Here is a 15,796-nt window from a genome sequence, read left to right as displayed (position 1 = left end):
GTCATGTGGGAAACTAGGTGCCTGCAAAGTTCTTCAGTGAGAATGGGGAAAACATTACAGTGTAACATAATTTTCCACCACGGTAGAAGCAAATGAAAAATACAGGTGATAATGGAGTTGGCCTTTAAAAATGTATTTAGCTGTTTGGGTACAGTTCTACCCCTTTTCCAATGCATGGAATGCTGTTTGATTTTCAAACTAAACCATGAACCCGCAGCTCAATCTAAAAATAGTCTTCAGTATCAGAAAATAGAATAGAGTGAAATTAGGGGAGCCTTTGGGAGTCTGCTAAATGCCAGGCAACAGGCTATCTTGGTGTTTTCAAAATGACATGATCTTGTTAACCTGCAGATCTGGCAGACTTTGGCTCCGTACACACATCAGATGATTCTCGTTTGAGATGAGCCTCAGGGCTGCCCGACGTTGTTCGTGAATCCGTCCTAGCGGATCCACGACCTACGGAAGACAAACAACCTGTAACGATCAGGGGTCAGGCTCGGAGTCCAGTGGCTGAAACAGCAAGCAGACACAGGCAGAAGGAGTTTAGGATCTATGCACAAGCAGGGGTAGCAGATAAGGAGAAAACACAAAGGTAGTCAAAGCACAAGCCGAGGTCGGTAGCCAATAGTGTAAGTTGGAGACGGAGTGCGAGGAAGAGTAGTCTTTCAAACAGCAGCCAAGGGTCGGTACACAGGTAGCAGTTTGGAGAGCGCAATGTAACAGAGGCATGGCTTAAATAGGAAGTTCATTGGAGGGGCCTGCAGTTCAAGGCTCAGCAAGATACTAAGTATCAAGGTATCTTTGTCCAGAAATCCCAACAGAGTGCAAAAAGCAAACCTTCAAGTGGCACAGTAGAGGGAGCTGCAGCCAGACACCGAAGCATCCCTGGGTTCAGATCCTGACACAACCTCAATAGAAATGAAAGGAGGGGAATAGAAGGGCACTGTATGTACAGCGCTTGTTCATTCATCTTTTGGTGTTCTGTCATTGGAAATGTGTGTACATAGCCTTACTAAAAGCCAAAAGGCTCCCAACACTGCTCATGCATGCTCATACCACCTCTTCTGCTTATATTGTCAGTTTTCATTTTTGTTTTGATTGCAACTCATGGAGGAGTCAGCTTTCGTTTCCCAGATTGAGTGTCAGATATGATATCAACACACACCCATTTCTTCTGCTTGATAGTGAAATAATCATGTTTTTTTTAACCAGTCTTCTGTCAAACCCTGTCAGCTTTTCTCTTTCCTAAAGTGAAACATGAGTTGCAGCAATGACTGTATATAGCTGTACAAGGGGGGAAATAACAAGGCTCTTGAAATGTTGATTTTTCATGTTCATTTAACATCCTGCTCATGAAATGTCACTAATAATTCCAAATCATCGGACAGCACAGGCAGTGTGTGTGGGGGAGGATAGTGGGCTGCTTTCTGAACAAGCAGTGATTTATAGACTCTGTACAGTAACATAGTGACATTTGGAAAGGAATACTAAGTCAGACTTATTTGTGTCCTGGCAAAGGCTGACTCAGCCATCTTTCTATCTGTCCATTAAGAATGAAGAGCCAAGAATGAGACAAGTCAGAAAAGAGTCATTATATCTGGCCACAGAACAAAAGTGTAATCTCAGGGCATTTACTAGGCTTTCTAATGACTTTATGTTCCTGAGTAAAAAGTGCTGTGATAGCTCTGAGAATGTACAAGGATAGACTTAAATCATTTAGTTCTCAATTTGTGTCTATTGGCAGTGTAGCCACTTTCACACACCAAAGTATCCCCCTAGATGATTTTGCACTTTAGATAAATATTTATTTTTATTGGCATTTTGTAGCCATTGATTTAATGTTTTTACAGCAGCCAGGATGCACCAGACTCACAGTACTCAGGGGAAATATAAGAATAGGAAATGGGCAACATTTTCAAGCCATCTGTATATTTTGATCTTCTAAATTTCTTTCACACATATCATTCACTAAAATGGTAAAAAAACAAAAAAAAAACAATTATGGTGTGAAAAGTACAGTAACCCACAGTAACAGTATCAGAATTCAATTTGCTGCGGTCAGATCAAGTTGTTAAGGGTTATTGGAATTGGAATGTCATTCCCATGTTTTGCAGTATTTTACTCAGTATAAAGCAGTTTGTGGGCATAGAATGGAAATTGCGACCGCTTGCTCATGTAACTGGGTTTAAAGTGGAAGTAAGCTAAAAAAAAACAAAAAACCCATTCACCTTTATTTTCATAGATCCAGCAATCCCTCTGGAGGTTTCCTGGATTAGGTCCCATGTCGTCCTGAAATCCTCATCTGTCCCAGTGTGGAGGATGCCTCGCCACCTTTCTTTGCCCTTCTTCCGCCTTCTGCCTACGTCACTGTATCTCTTACTGTGCAGGCATAAGGTCGGGTGACATAGCTTGCGGTAGATGGGGAAAAAAAGAGAGCCGATCTCATACACATGCTAGACATCTGCATTTTTGTTCCCCATTGAAAAAAAAGCTCCATCTACACATGCCTGAGATCAACCATGGACAGAAGGAGCAGCTATCATTCTATCTTCATCGTCACAGAAAGGGGAGGAGCTTTACCCTCTTTTCTTGAAAAAAAGAGTTTTAAAAACCCTCCTCACAAAAAAAAAAGTTATTTTTTACGTTACATAAAAGGGTTGTCTACCATTTTATGTAAGATAAAAATTTTTAGTTTAGGTCTGCTGGCATCACTCTGATGGGAACAACAACTGAACAGTTTAGAGACATGGCCTTATAGCTACAGACTCCCTCTATGGTACTCCCCCAAAACAGCATCTACCTTTATACTCTCCTCATTACTTTGTTTCTCAATCCTGACTCCACATGAATACTTTGCTGAATAAGGGGTCATGTTTGTAGAAGAGTCAAGCAATATTTCTCAAGTTCAATACCTCTTACTAAACTGTCTATTACCAAAGAGCTCCCCACATGTTCCTTTATCTGTGGCATCATTACAACTTAACAGCCAACCATCATATACCATAGTAGAAGTTCTTTGGTGCAGTACAGAACAATGCACAATTAAAACCAAGACATATATAAACCATATATGTTCATCTATAATTTACTGTTAATTACCACTTAGGAGCAATAGTTAAAAATATTAGGAACAAAATCTGTATTACAATTTTTAAAATCATCATAAAGCAAATGATGTTCACATCAAATGATGTTCACCTCTTTAATAGATACATGATGATCTAATTGTTTTTAATTTGGAAACATCCCAACATCTATTAAATTTTCCCCAATGAGCTCCAGTTAGTTTAAACATGTGATTTGATAAATTATGTCTTTAATTACCCTTAAACTTTGAACTACCTTAAGTAGAATATGAGTCAAAACCTTACTATGAAATATTTGTCAATACTGAAATGGATAATAAATTGGGTATCTTTTTACTTGCCCGTAGTATTGTTGTTGATAGACTGACCCTCTAAATGTGGTGAGTAGGCTTATTGGTACTTTTAATAGCTCCATATTCACTAATATTATACCAGGACTGACTGTAAAAAAACACTTGGTCAAACTAATTTTAAGTAATTCTACATTTGTTACCTATTTACTGCAGTACAAAAGTGGCAGGTTGTTGGATAAACAACCCATGCTTTGCTTGTAAGATTAAGAGACCATTTGTGCATTAGAAAAGGGTATAAAAGACATCATTTGTTTTTACATAGTATAATATTCTTTAGCAAAATTATATCACCTGGGTTTTTGTCTGGTGAAATAAATAATGATGTACATTTGAAAAAAAAATAATACAGCAATGAAAAGGTTCAAAAAGTTAGAGAAGTTAGATAATTAATATATTTGTGATAAATATTGTTTGTATTACTTATGTTGTATTTACTTTTGCTATAGTTGCGGTCCTCGAATAGTAATTACAACAGAAAATGTTGTAATTTTTTTTGTAATTTGTTGAATGATTATAACTCTCTTAACCCCTGAAAAATAAATTGTATAGGGTTAAGGGACATCACATTTGTTGCTTGGTTTTCCCATTTAATATGATGGTGTATCTAATTTTGTTATATTTTTACCAATATTGTTATAATTTAATTTTACCAATATTGTGTGTAACATAACAAAGTTTGTTTGATTTACCTACACACAACAGATATTGGAGAGTTGCAAGGAGATGTCCAAATTATTTTTGATTTGCACTATGTGGAAATTCAGTAAAGCTCTAGCCAAAACTTTAAAATGGATTTTTGTGGATGAGCCATGCTTTTAGGTGCATCCAACTTGTATTTACAATGTTATTGTGTTTCTTATGACACTTCCTGAACTGTTATTTTTTTTTTTAGCTGCTTTTGCAATTCCTTTGAACTGGGTGGGGAGAGAAAGTATTCAGACACAACAAAGCCTTAATAGTGGATTTATTATTAGTCAGTCAGATTACACATTACACAGGTCAACATGTCATTTTCATCAGATAAAATTTTATGTGGACTCTGTAGTATTTTTGATGCAGATTTCAAATCTGTGTTCAATTTTTTTCTAGCATGTTGGCTCATTATAAATAGCCTTAACATATTACAATATTTAATAACTGTTTTCTTTTTTTAAGGTTAGAAACGGCACTAACTGCAATTGATTTCATTTGTCATCATGCCAAGAAATTGCCCTAATGATCCAGACAGTTTCTGTTAAGTGTGTGGTTAATTCATGACGAAAGCATGTAAGAACGTCGACAAATTACCACAGAACTTAAAAAGATATACAAAATATATTTTGGCTGTCCACTTGGTGACCAGGATAAATTTTGGGTTCCACATGTCATCTGTACCAGTTGTTCCAATGGACTACGTGACTGGCTAAATTGGCGTAAAGCAGCAATGCCATTTGCAATCCTGATGGTGTTTACAGAACCGCGAGACCATCTAATCATCTGCTATTGTTGCAGCCTTAACGAAAGTGGATTCTCAGGTAAAACTAAGCACAAAATTGTATATCCCAGCTTCGATTCTGCAATTAGGGCTGATTCCCATGATGATTCATTGCCAGTTCCGGTACCGCCACATGATGGACTTGCTTACACAAGCAGAGCTGAATGATCTCCTTCGTGATCTAAATCTCTCCAAAGACAAAGCAGAACTTCTTGTTTCAAGGCTTAAACAGAAGCACTTGCTTGCAAAGGGTGTAACTGTAACTCACTACACAAAACAAAATTATAACTTGACAATGTTCTTGACTAGTAATGGCTCACTGTGCTACTGTCATGATATAAATGCACTCTTTACCAGTTTGTCACAAGAGCATGTTCCATCTGAATGGCGTATCTTCATTGATTCCTCTAAAAGAAGCTTGAAAGCAGTCTTACTGCATAATGGTAATTCCAAACCAAGTTTACATATTGCCCTCTCTGTTAACCTAAAGGAGTCCTATGACAACATGAAGTTACTACTTGAAGCAATCCAGTATAAAACACACCAGTGAAACATCTGTGGGGATCTAAAGATCATTGGCTTGCTGATGGGAATGCAAGGAGGATTCACAAAAAATTGCTGTTTCCTATGCCTTTGGGACAGCCGATCTACGGAAGACCATCTTGTCAAGCATGATTGGTTACCAAGAGATACCTATAAGCCCGGAACAAGCAGTGTCAAGTTTCTGCCTCTGGTTGAGCCGCATAAAATATTTCTGCCACCTCTCCATATCAAGTTAGGCTTGTTGAAGAACCTTGTAAAGGCCATGGGTAAATCAAACTCCATAGGTTTTCAGTACCTGGTTGAGACGTTTCCAAACATAAGCACTACAAAAATGAAGGAACTGACATTTATAGGGCCACAGATCAACTCTGTTTTGCAGGATGATGTTTTAAAACAATCTCTCCCAGCAGCTTTAGCTAGAAGCTTGGGATGCATTCAAGTGGCTGTGTGAAAATTTCCTGGGCAGCCATAAGTCTACTGCATACAAGGAAGCAGTTCAGAATCTGCTTGATTCATACCAGAAACTGGGCTGTCGCGTGTCATTAAAAATACATTTCTTGAACTCACATCTACAATTCTTCCCGGAAAATCTTGGTATGGTGAGTGACGAACAAGGAGTATGTTGTCACCAGGACATTCAGTTAATGGAGCACTGCTACCAAGGTTTCTGGACTGAAAATATGATAACTGACTACTGCTGTATGCTGTACCAAGACAATCCAATCCAGACAAAGAGTACACAAGAAATTCATACTCTAAGCATTTCTGAAGAAACAATGGAGCCTGACTAACACTGTGCAGTAAACCTATACCACAGTGTGTCTTATTTTACTTCACACTGAAGATATATTAACATTCACTTCAATGGTGCTTACAATTTAGTACAAAATACATGCAAGTACAATGTTAACTATGAAAACAGATCTGAAATCTGCTCAAAAAACTGATTTAGAAAAGTTTGCTGTGGTTTCTGATTATTATCAAAAATGAATTTTTTGTTGACCTATGTTATTACTGCATTGTACTGTATATGTTTTTTTTGTATTTGTAAAAGGTGGGGTGTGTTAGAAGTTTAGGTTTGTACCCGTCAGTGACCTCATTGGAGACATTTTTACCAGGTTCAGAACTAAAAAATTATTTCCTGATAGGGACAGAACAGCCCGTTTAATAGGATGGCAATAGGCTTCAGCCTACATTACACTTTCATTGTTCCCTGGGTCCCCATGTATAATCTTCTCTCCTATCCTAGTGACACAATTGCAACCAAGATAAAAAGTTGGTGGAATATTACTAATGAGAACACATATGCCAATAAAAACTTAATAACACATTAAATATTTACTTACCATACTTCTCCCCCAAAATAGAAAAGCAAAATTGTCATTACCCTGTAAACCTTTCTCAAAACCTGATAAAATAATTGTGTTAAAAAAATTGTAAAAAACTACACAAATTAAAAAATAAAAAAGATAAAAAATAAATGAGTATACAGACAAAATATATATAAAGAAATATATAAATATTTGATTTGTTAAAACCAGGAAGAACATGAGCAAAGGGTTTATTACTAACATTATGCTGAATTACAAATGTTCGGTTTATCTAAGAAAGAAATGCAATAAAATCATACATATTTTTGGGAGGTTGTCCTGGAGTTTTTTTTCCTGAATGTTTTTTTTTCCCCACACCAAATCTTTTTGCTTGTCAGAAAGTCCTAGGAGTTGTACAGTTAAGGTTAGACGTGGTGTGTATATATATAACGTACCCATATGATCACCAAATCTCCAATGTGACTTATGAGAATGTTTTAAAAAGCAATACAATTTGCTTTCCAAGAGTAATGGCAGCTTGGGCTAATTTCTTCTTGCACGATCAATCTTGCCTAGCTTCCTGGGCCTGACAAAATGTCTAGAGAGAGGCAGAAATTGGAAAGTAGAAATACCGGAAAATATTGACTTAGTGGGTTACTTTGTTTATGGAATTATAAACTTTCTCCTTTAGTAGCAATAGTAATACAGTAATGTTTCTTTTCTTGATTTATTTTCTTTCTCTTTGATCAAAAAATGAATAATGGTAACTGATCTGTGATTAAAAAAAGAATGTCATAATAAATTGTTTCAGCCATTTTCTTGGGAACAAATACATTACCAATGCCTTAGAGAAATACCAAAAGATGGAAGGGACTACCTACAATATTTTACTTTTTTAAGCCCAAAAAGACACAAGTGTGCACAGATTCCCTGATATATCTTTATTCTTGTTCTGTTTGTGACACATCAATGGTAATTAGTCTGCAATTTTCTGCATGCCTGCAAACATGCATTGTATGATGACCAAAATCTGTCAATGGTCAGTCTGTTTAGTGTTTTCTCATTGTGCTTTTTTATTATTTCACAAAAAATGGTTCAGACAACAAGTGAGACAATAATAAAACAGAAGCCTTCTTTTAGGATTCTTCAAAGTGTGCAAAGGTTCAAATACAATGTGGACTACAATTTTTTGAGTGTTTCAAAATGAAGGCAAAAATATTTTTACAACAAGGAGCCTACATAAAAATTCCTGTGTAGAAGGAAGCCATGTGCTGGAAAACGAAACCAGTCTCTAGAGGTTGAGTGGGGGCATGCTATAGGTGAAGAATGTGGCATTAGATTGGAGGACTGGTGTCTGTTGAGTACTGGACCAGGGCCTGAAAAACAGTGAAAAAATAGCTTTTTACAATATTTCACTTAGATAAATCTTCCCATGTATAACTGCAAAATTTTTATAGGGTCTGGGTATGGGCATATAACATGTGACCATAGGCATCCAATAGGACACCTGCTAGGCTACCTGAACTAAAGATGATTTGTGGAGGCCCCTACTCCTCCCCTAGCTATTCATAAGTGCAGAAGAGCATCATGAGGGAGCTCATTTTGAAACCAAAATTATTGTCAGAACATTGGCAATGATCTGCTAACCAAACCAAATCAGTCATTCTCTTCAGATCAGCCAGAACAGCAACACTTCAGAAAAGTACATTTTCCACTGTTTACACATTTCAAGGCTATCAGGAACTAGAGTGAACTATATTAGGTGTTTTTTTATTACTAAATGGAACTAAATGTAGCAAACTCTAGACACTAAGATAATAAACACAATACAAAAGGACAGCTAAAGTCAAGTGCAATTTTGTTTGTCTTTTTTTTCCTTTTTTCTATTTTAATTCAATTTTTGTTATTGCAAAGACTGCAGCATATATATTGCCAACAATAGAGAGCTACTGGTATATTTTATTGTTTCATTTGATCCACTTTACCATATTCTGACTGGTCAAATTTTATTCATTTTCTTTTCAGACAATTTTTCTTTAATAATGAAATTAAAAAATAAACAGAAAAGTCAATCAATATTTCTTTTTATCTCCTTGATGTTGCCCAATTATGTATGGTGTGAGAGTGCAATCATTGGACTGAACACCTAAAGAAAACAAAATAGACAAAATGTCCAACTCTGCCTCCTCATCTGTCCCCATCCCCCTTTTTGCCCTCTCTCCCTTTACTTTTTATTTTTTTTTAATGTGTTTATTTTTTTAATGCAACATTTAAACCACTTGGTCACATGACATCATGCCCAATTTCACTTTTTTCCTGTGGAATTTGCTGCTCCAGAATGCTGCAGAAAAAATGTACCACATAATGATATGGTGTCTGATTTCTACTGAATTCTTCTGTGCCCTATGCTTACAGGGAGTTATATGAATCTGGGTGTCATTTAACCCAGAAAAGGAGTCTGTGCTGGGTAAATATTGTTAGGTAATTTAGCTTCTGAGTTCTAAAGTTGCTTCAAAGATGCTTTTTTAGAAAATCTCCTGAAAGAAAAAGTCCTTTTCAAAATGTCTTTTGCTGAGATTTTGCCCTTTAAAAAATTCTCTTGATATAACTTTTTTTGATGTTGTCTTCCTGCTGGGAGATTACAGAATGAGCTCATGTGGGGCGGAAAATGATGGCACTGTCAAAAGCCAACTTCACACAAGTCAGACGCACAACATCCATGTTTAGGTCAACAAATCATTCTATGAAATCAGTCCCTGAGCTTAAACTGATTTTATTTTTGTTTCATAGTTTTTACATTAAACAAACACATGGGACCAACATTTTGCAAACTAGAATTCCCTTTTTTAAGACATAAATAATCCTATTTAATTGTGTTTTTGTAATGCGTTGTGCACTTTCTAAAGTAGTTATGGGCTGTATCAGTCGTTTAGTTGGTAAACATGAGCACTGGAAAAAGTTTTATATTTCAGAACTGATGCCTTTTTGTGTAAAGCTGACTGCAAGGTGATGTACTGTTGGTCCCACATCGATGGTGTCTAGTCATAAATGTCAATAGTGAATGAACACAGTCATTGTGGAAGACACAGCCAGTGGCATGTTTTAAACAGCACAACAGTTTTGATTTGGTACCAGTGTCAGCTTCTTGGTAATGTCAAGATGTGCTTTACAGTTTTATTTTGTAGCAATCACATTTTGATGAAGTGCTTTAGACTATGTCTCTGTGTCTAGTCTTTGACATAATTGATCTGATACTGTGCAATCTGATGTTAAAAACCAAAATCCTTACTAATACTTTACGAATATTGATGGGGTTATAAATACAATGCATTTCATTTAGCATGTAAAATTCATTATAATAATCAGGTATTCTCTTTTTGTATTTCTAGATTGACAGCCAAAGCAGTTGCTGTGCTTCTCCCGATTCTTGGAAGCTCCTGGATCTTTGGGGTTCTTGCTGTAAATGAACAGTCTATAGTATTCCAATATATGTTTGCCATTTTCAATTCTTTACAGGTATGCAAATAATGGTATTATTTTTAAATTCCTAAGGATTTAAAGGATACGTTCAGACTTTTCTTTAGTCTCTATAAGTCAATAAGATTAGTTTTGTAAATTAAAAAAATCTATTATAACCCTAATTAATGCTGGGGATTTAAGCAAAACAACATTGGATGTTATGGCTTATCATTGCTAAAGAAATAGAAGAAAACTTGCTCCCTTCTAATCCAAAATAATATAGCTAATTTTTCAACTTCAACATAGTTAGGTGGTTATCTGTATTATAAATAATCTTTCTAATGACAACTAATCTTTTCTTTTAGGGGTTTTTCATATTTTTATTCCACTGCCTTCTCAATTCTGAGGTAAGTTACCTATATTACTAGTTATTAGGCAAACATATTTAGTATTGTATTTAAAACTTAACTTATAATAAACTTATTAAAATATTAGTTTAAAATAAGTAATTAACCAACAGTTCCCTCCTTGCTATTTATTTAGGAAAGTCCAAAGCATTAAACTTTAAAGTATAACTAAATCCTTTTATATGACAGTCTAAACAAGTATTAAGTATATTATGTAATGCACAAGTAATGTAATACAATAAACAAAGGCTTTCTTGACCTTCCTTGAACCAAATTCTTCTTCATTTGTGTCTCATATTCTCCTCCCAGACACTGAAGCTTACATTGGGAGGGTTTCAGAAACAAACGGGTTGTGCATTCTAAGAAGGCAAATTGTGGCCCAGTGAAAAAATTTTATTCTGAATTTTATTCTGAATTTTATTATTATTATATTATATATATTCTGAAGAAGCCAGTATGGGTAAAATGCGTCAGAAATTGACACATAGATACTTGGATCCATCCTTTCATTTGAAAAAACTGTCATGTCAGGACTACTACAATTACAACCCTTATGCAACAGGGTCATACCTAACATCTCTATTGTAGTCAAAGTCTACTGGCCCAATAAATTGTCCAGTGACAATTTTTTTGAAGGGAGGCTTTTTACCCTCCCTTATGTTTTTGGAATAGGCGAGCAGCCAATGGGGTGATACAGTAAAAACTTCAAGCAGTGTCCTAAACAAAAATCAAACCTGGGACCCTACTGCTGCAGGGTATAGTAGTAACAGCCAATGTAACCCTCCTAGAATGTTGAAAATGAATAAATAGAAAATGTACAGTCATGTGAAAAAATTAGGACACCCCATTAAATATTAAGTTCTTTTTTAAGAAATGTTCACACATTGATATCTAATCTTGTTTTTAATAATCTCTGGAAAAGAAAGTGATTTATTTGCAGGTAAACAAAAATTGACCTTGATTTACTCATTAAACCAAAGATATCAAGAAAATATGTATTCAAACTGAGGTAAAAGTTAGGACATCCAACACCTATTAGCTATTAACTGCAATTAGAGGCTTCTACTCTACCAGTTTCTGACATTGGTCTGAAGAAAGTTTTTTTTTCAAGTCACCCCACAGCATCTCAATAGGATTAGGATCCGGGTTTTGTTTTAGCCACTCCAGGACTCTCCATTTCCTAGGTTTCAACCAGTCCTTGGTGGATTGAGCCTCTGGGACATAGCAGAATTCATGGTGGATTCTATGATAGTTATCTAGCCAGGTCCTGCTGCAGCAAAGCATCCCCAAACTATGACACTTCCACCTCCATGCTTCACAGTTAGAATAATGCTCTCTTCCTGGAATGCTGTGTTTGTTTTACACTAAACATGTCCTCCGTTCTGGTTTCCAAAAAAATCAATTTTAGACTCATTTGTCCAAAGAACATTATTCATTGTCTGTGTTCTCTCTGGCAAACTACAGTATGGCTTTGATGTTTTCATAGAGAGTAAAGGTTTCCTCCCTGTACACCTCCCATGCAAGTTAAAGTTGTGCAGTTTCTTTCTGGTTGTAGAGACATACACTTTCAAATCAACAGTAGCAAGTAGCTACTGTTATGACATTTTAGAGTTTTTAGAGACTTCCTATAGCATCTTGTGGTCTGCTCTGGGGGAAACTTGCTTGGAAGACCAGACCTGGGCATGTTGGCAGCTGTTTTGAAAGTTCTACACTTGTAGACTTTTTTCAGGACAGTGGAATGGCTGGTTTCAAATTCTCTTTTTAAATCCCTTACCAGACTTATAAACCTCTACAATCTTCTTTCTGAAAGCCCCAGACAGCTCTTTTGATCTCTTTTGTACACTATCACCTCAACAGTCAGGAGCACACCAAACTAAATGTATGAGGTTTAAACAGGGCAAACCTCATTCAAAATGCTGAGTAACGATGTTCTAATCATGTGCACCTGATGGGAGTAAATGTGGGGGTGTCCTAATTTATTCCTCCCCAGAAATTGCATATTTGTAGAATTGCATTTTACAGAAAATGTTGAAAAATCTTTTCTTCAGTTTTGTTTGTTTAGTTAAAATACTTGAATCATCATGTATTGTTTATATTTAGATTAAATATCCATAGGTCCAAAAATGTCACAAAAACACATTGGCTTTCATAGCGTGTCCTAATTTTTTTACATGACTGTAGACTGTTGCACATCACACCCACTTCTTGCCTGCACCAAAAGTGCAAAAGAACTTTGGGTATTGGGCAAAAATGTTATATTATATTTACCAGGGGGGAATTTTTTTGCTATATGCTTTGTAAATATTTATGGAGAAATCTCAGTATCATGTATCAAAGAGATTAAAAAACACTGCATGAAAAAGGGGATCTTTAGATCCTAATGTAGCCAAGCATTGCAGTAATGGAGGAGACAAGTTGCCAATGAAGTACATTTCTTAGTGAATATAAAGAAAGAAACTAACAATGACCTTGTAATGCTTGTATGATAAAATGAATAAATGTTCAAAGTATTTCATATTTTCAGTGTCACATTAATTTATAAAATCTTCATTACTCTAGGAACTTGGCTGTCATAAATAGCAGTGAGATTTATATCTCCATTTTATGGCACTAGAACATTTTCACACCTCAGTCATTGTGCGCAGAGCAGCCAAATAGGTTGAACAACTCAAATCTAGCCCCTAGCTGCCTTAGAAAATATTTGCATATGATTAACTTTTGCAAGTGTCAGAGGAGAGCGTAGAAATATCAATGCTTTATACCTATACTTTTCTTCCAATTCTACATCCAGCTCTCCAACCTTCACTGTAAAAATATGACATTTACATTAATACTGCAGCGTCGACATGAGAAATCAGATAAGATCACTTGGGAGAATATATGTACTGTGCTACAATTATGTAGATGTCAGTCATTTATCTTATCTAAAGCAAGATGCATATAACATGGATTGATAAAGGTTTGTGCTATTGACCAAGTCAGGGAAAGGAGCAAATATTATGTGCACAATATTGTTAGCCATTGTTTCTTTTTAAACAAATATAATTTTAATCTTGCAGTACAGGTGTATTGGTATTGGTGCTCATAAAACTGATTTGAGCCCATCAGTAAATAGAACATATTTATACATCAATTAGATACTGTGTGGTAATACTGTGTACACAAAACTGTTTCGGGGTGTAAGTGAATTTCTAGACTGCCTGAAAGTTGGAGGGTGGCTTACAACTACTATAAGTCTCCTACTAGTTTTAGAGCTCCTGCAGTCTCCTCCCCTAGCCCACTTTTGGCCCATGCGCAGTAATGTCAGATCACTGCTAATGCTAAGTGGGAAAGGAGCCCTGCTACACGTCTAGTCTACTGTCTGTTTACAAGACAACAACCAACAGAGCCCTGCTCTGTAATCTGCACTTGTCTTAGACTAAGTATGGAAAGTTGATGCTTGAGAGTTTCGGATGGAGGACTATTTTCAACCCACTGTAGACAGATGCTCAATGAGGTTAGTTAGTGTGACTAATGTATGCTAGATTTAGGTTAGCTTCAATGTTTGTTTTAGCTTAGAAAACGCACTGAAATAAAAAAAAATCAGGTGTATTGCTTTAAATATTCATGAGTGTATAAGGGAAAGAAACACAGGACCTTGGTACAAAATCTAAAAAGGAGTTCATTTATATCTAGATACAGCAACAACCTTCGGTGTTTTTTTTTATTATTATTATTTGATGTTATTAATGACTGTGCTTTAGAAAAGTCATTATGATTTATTGGGTAATACATATTGGAGTATACTGGGATGTGTGGCCGTTGGAGGTGTCTTTCTGGTTTGGGTTGTGTAGGGGGGTTGCTGGGAACTATTGCCCTTACAATGAAATCCAAAAAAATTACAAAAATGATTTTTGTTTTTTTTTTTGTTTTTGTTAGATAAGTAAAGTTTAGAATAATTAGAATATCAGAACTGGATTATTTGCTAGAAAAGACAACTAAAGGGTGAAGAACTAAAGACCAATAATACTTGTAGGTTCCTGAAATTGATCTTTTCCCCATTACTGATTCATCATACCTCATTCTGCACTTTTTGGAAGTGTACATCTTCGTAGAGGAACATGGTTTTGCTTCTCCATGTCAGAGCTGCTTTAGCGAAAAACACATTAAAATAACAACAGAGATACAGAAATCACAGGTACATAGAATGAAAGGAGCTAGGGCAAGAAGATCCTCACCCTCCAGCTCTGTCTCTGGTAATAGAACTCTGAGCAGAACAGTAGTCGAACACTGGCAGTTGAATTTAGAAGTGTCTTAAATGTTCTCACAGAATTACAACTATTAGACTTAGATAGCACAGGATGTCTTTCAGGAAAAATTCAAGACAAAACACAAAATTTTCAGTGCTGCTGTAGGATAGTTAACATTTTTACATGTTACCTTCAGGACAGAAAATCTTTATTTTTAAGAGCACGTTCCATTTTAAAGGAAAGGTTCACCTTTCTTAAAATTGTAAAAAAAACTGTATAACTGGTACATCTAGACATTTTGTAAGATCTTAAATAAAAAAAAATCACTTTCAGCATGTAGCTAGGCATGCTTTTAAAACTGGCATAACATGGCAACATTTGGGGAACCTCTACAGTGTTTTTATACAGACCATGCCCAGGAACATTATGTCCTGCTTGTGAGAGGACAATGTTCTCTCACAAACTCCCTTACTAAACATTGTTAGTAAATGATTTGCTGATTTCTTATAATACATTTTAAAAATTATATTTATATATGAAAGAAAATTAGTTGTGGAGTTTAGTTACCTGAGGCATACTAATACCTCGAGCATATACACTATACTGTTTTCTTGAAAAGTAAAATGGGAACAACTTGTAAAGAAAATGACTGATGAATGAATGATGGTTGAATGAAAATCATAAGAGCAGTAATTATAAGGATATTTAGACAGGGTCTGGGTGAGGAGGACAATAATACTCAACAGTAATAATGTAAACATTTACCTATGTTAATTGTGCCACTTCTTTTCAAGGTGAGAGCTGCTTTCAAACACAAAACAAAGGTGTGGTCACTTACTAGTAGCTCCATTCGCAACATCAATGTGAAGCCTTTCAACTCTGATGTAGTAAGTACCGTTATTTTCTTCTTGTAGTGAGTGGAAGCTGTCATATGG

At 35.8% G+C, this 15,796-nt stretch overlaps 1 protein-coding gene across 3 annotated transcripts in view; it reads left to right on the top strand.

Annotated features, from left to right (window-relative positions):
• ADGRD1 (adhesion G protein-coupled receptor D1) overlaps positions 1–15,796 on the top strand; it is a 312,771-nt gene that overhangs the window by 269,876 nt on the left and 27,099 nt on the right. For all 3 annotated transcript variants that reach the window (XR_011921431.1, XM_072415722.1, XM_072415721.1), the window contains exons 22-24: positions 10,156–10,282; positions 10,591–10,632; positions 15,656–15,748. Coding sequence is in view for 2 of the 3 variants with exons in the window: in XM_072415722.1 (XP_072271823.1) it covers positions 10,156–10,282; positions 10,591–10,632; positions 15,656–15,748 (262 nt within the window). In the remaining variant the exon portion in view is untranslated. The remainder of the gene's footprint in view (positions 1–10,155; positions 10,283–10,590; positions 10,633–15,655; positions 15,749–15,796) is intronic.

This window comes from Pyxicephalus adspersus, chromosome 6, assembly GCF_032062135.1.
Source record: "Pyxicephalus adspersus chromosome 6, UCB_Pads_2.0, whole genome shotgun sequence".
NCBI classification, from domain to species: Eukaryota; Metazoa; Chordata; class Amphibia; order Anura; family Pyxicephalidae; genus Pyxicephalus; species Pyxicephalus adspersus.
The sequence above is the reverse complement of the archived record's forward strand: the minus strand, read 5'-3'. Positions and strand labels throughout refer to the sequence as shown.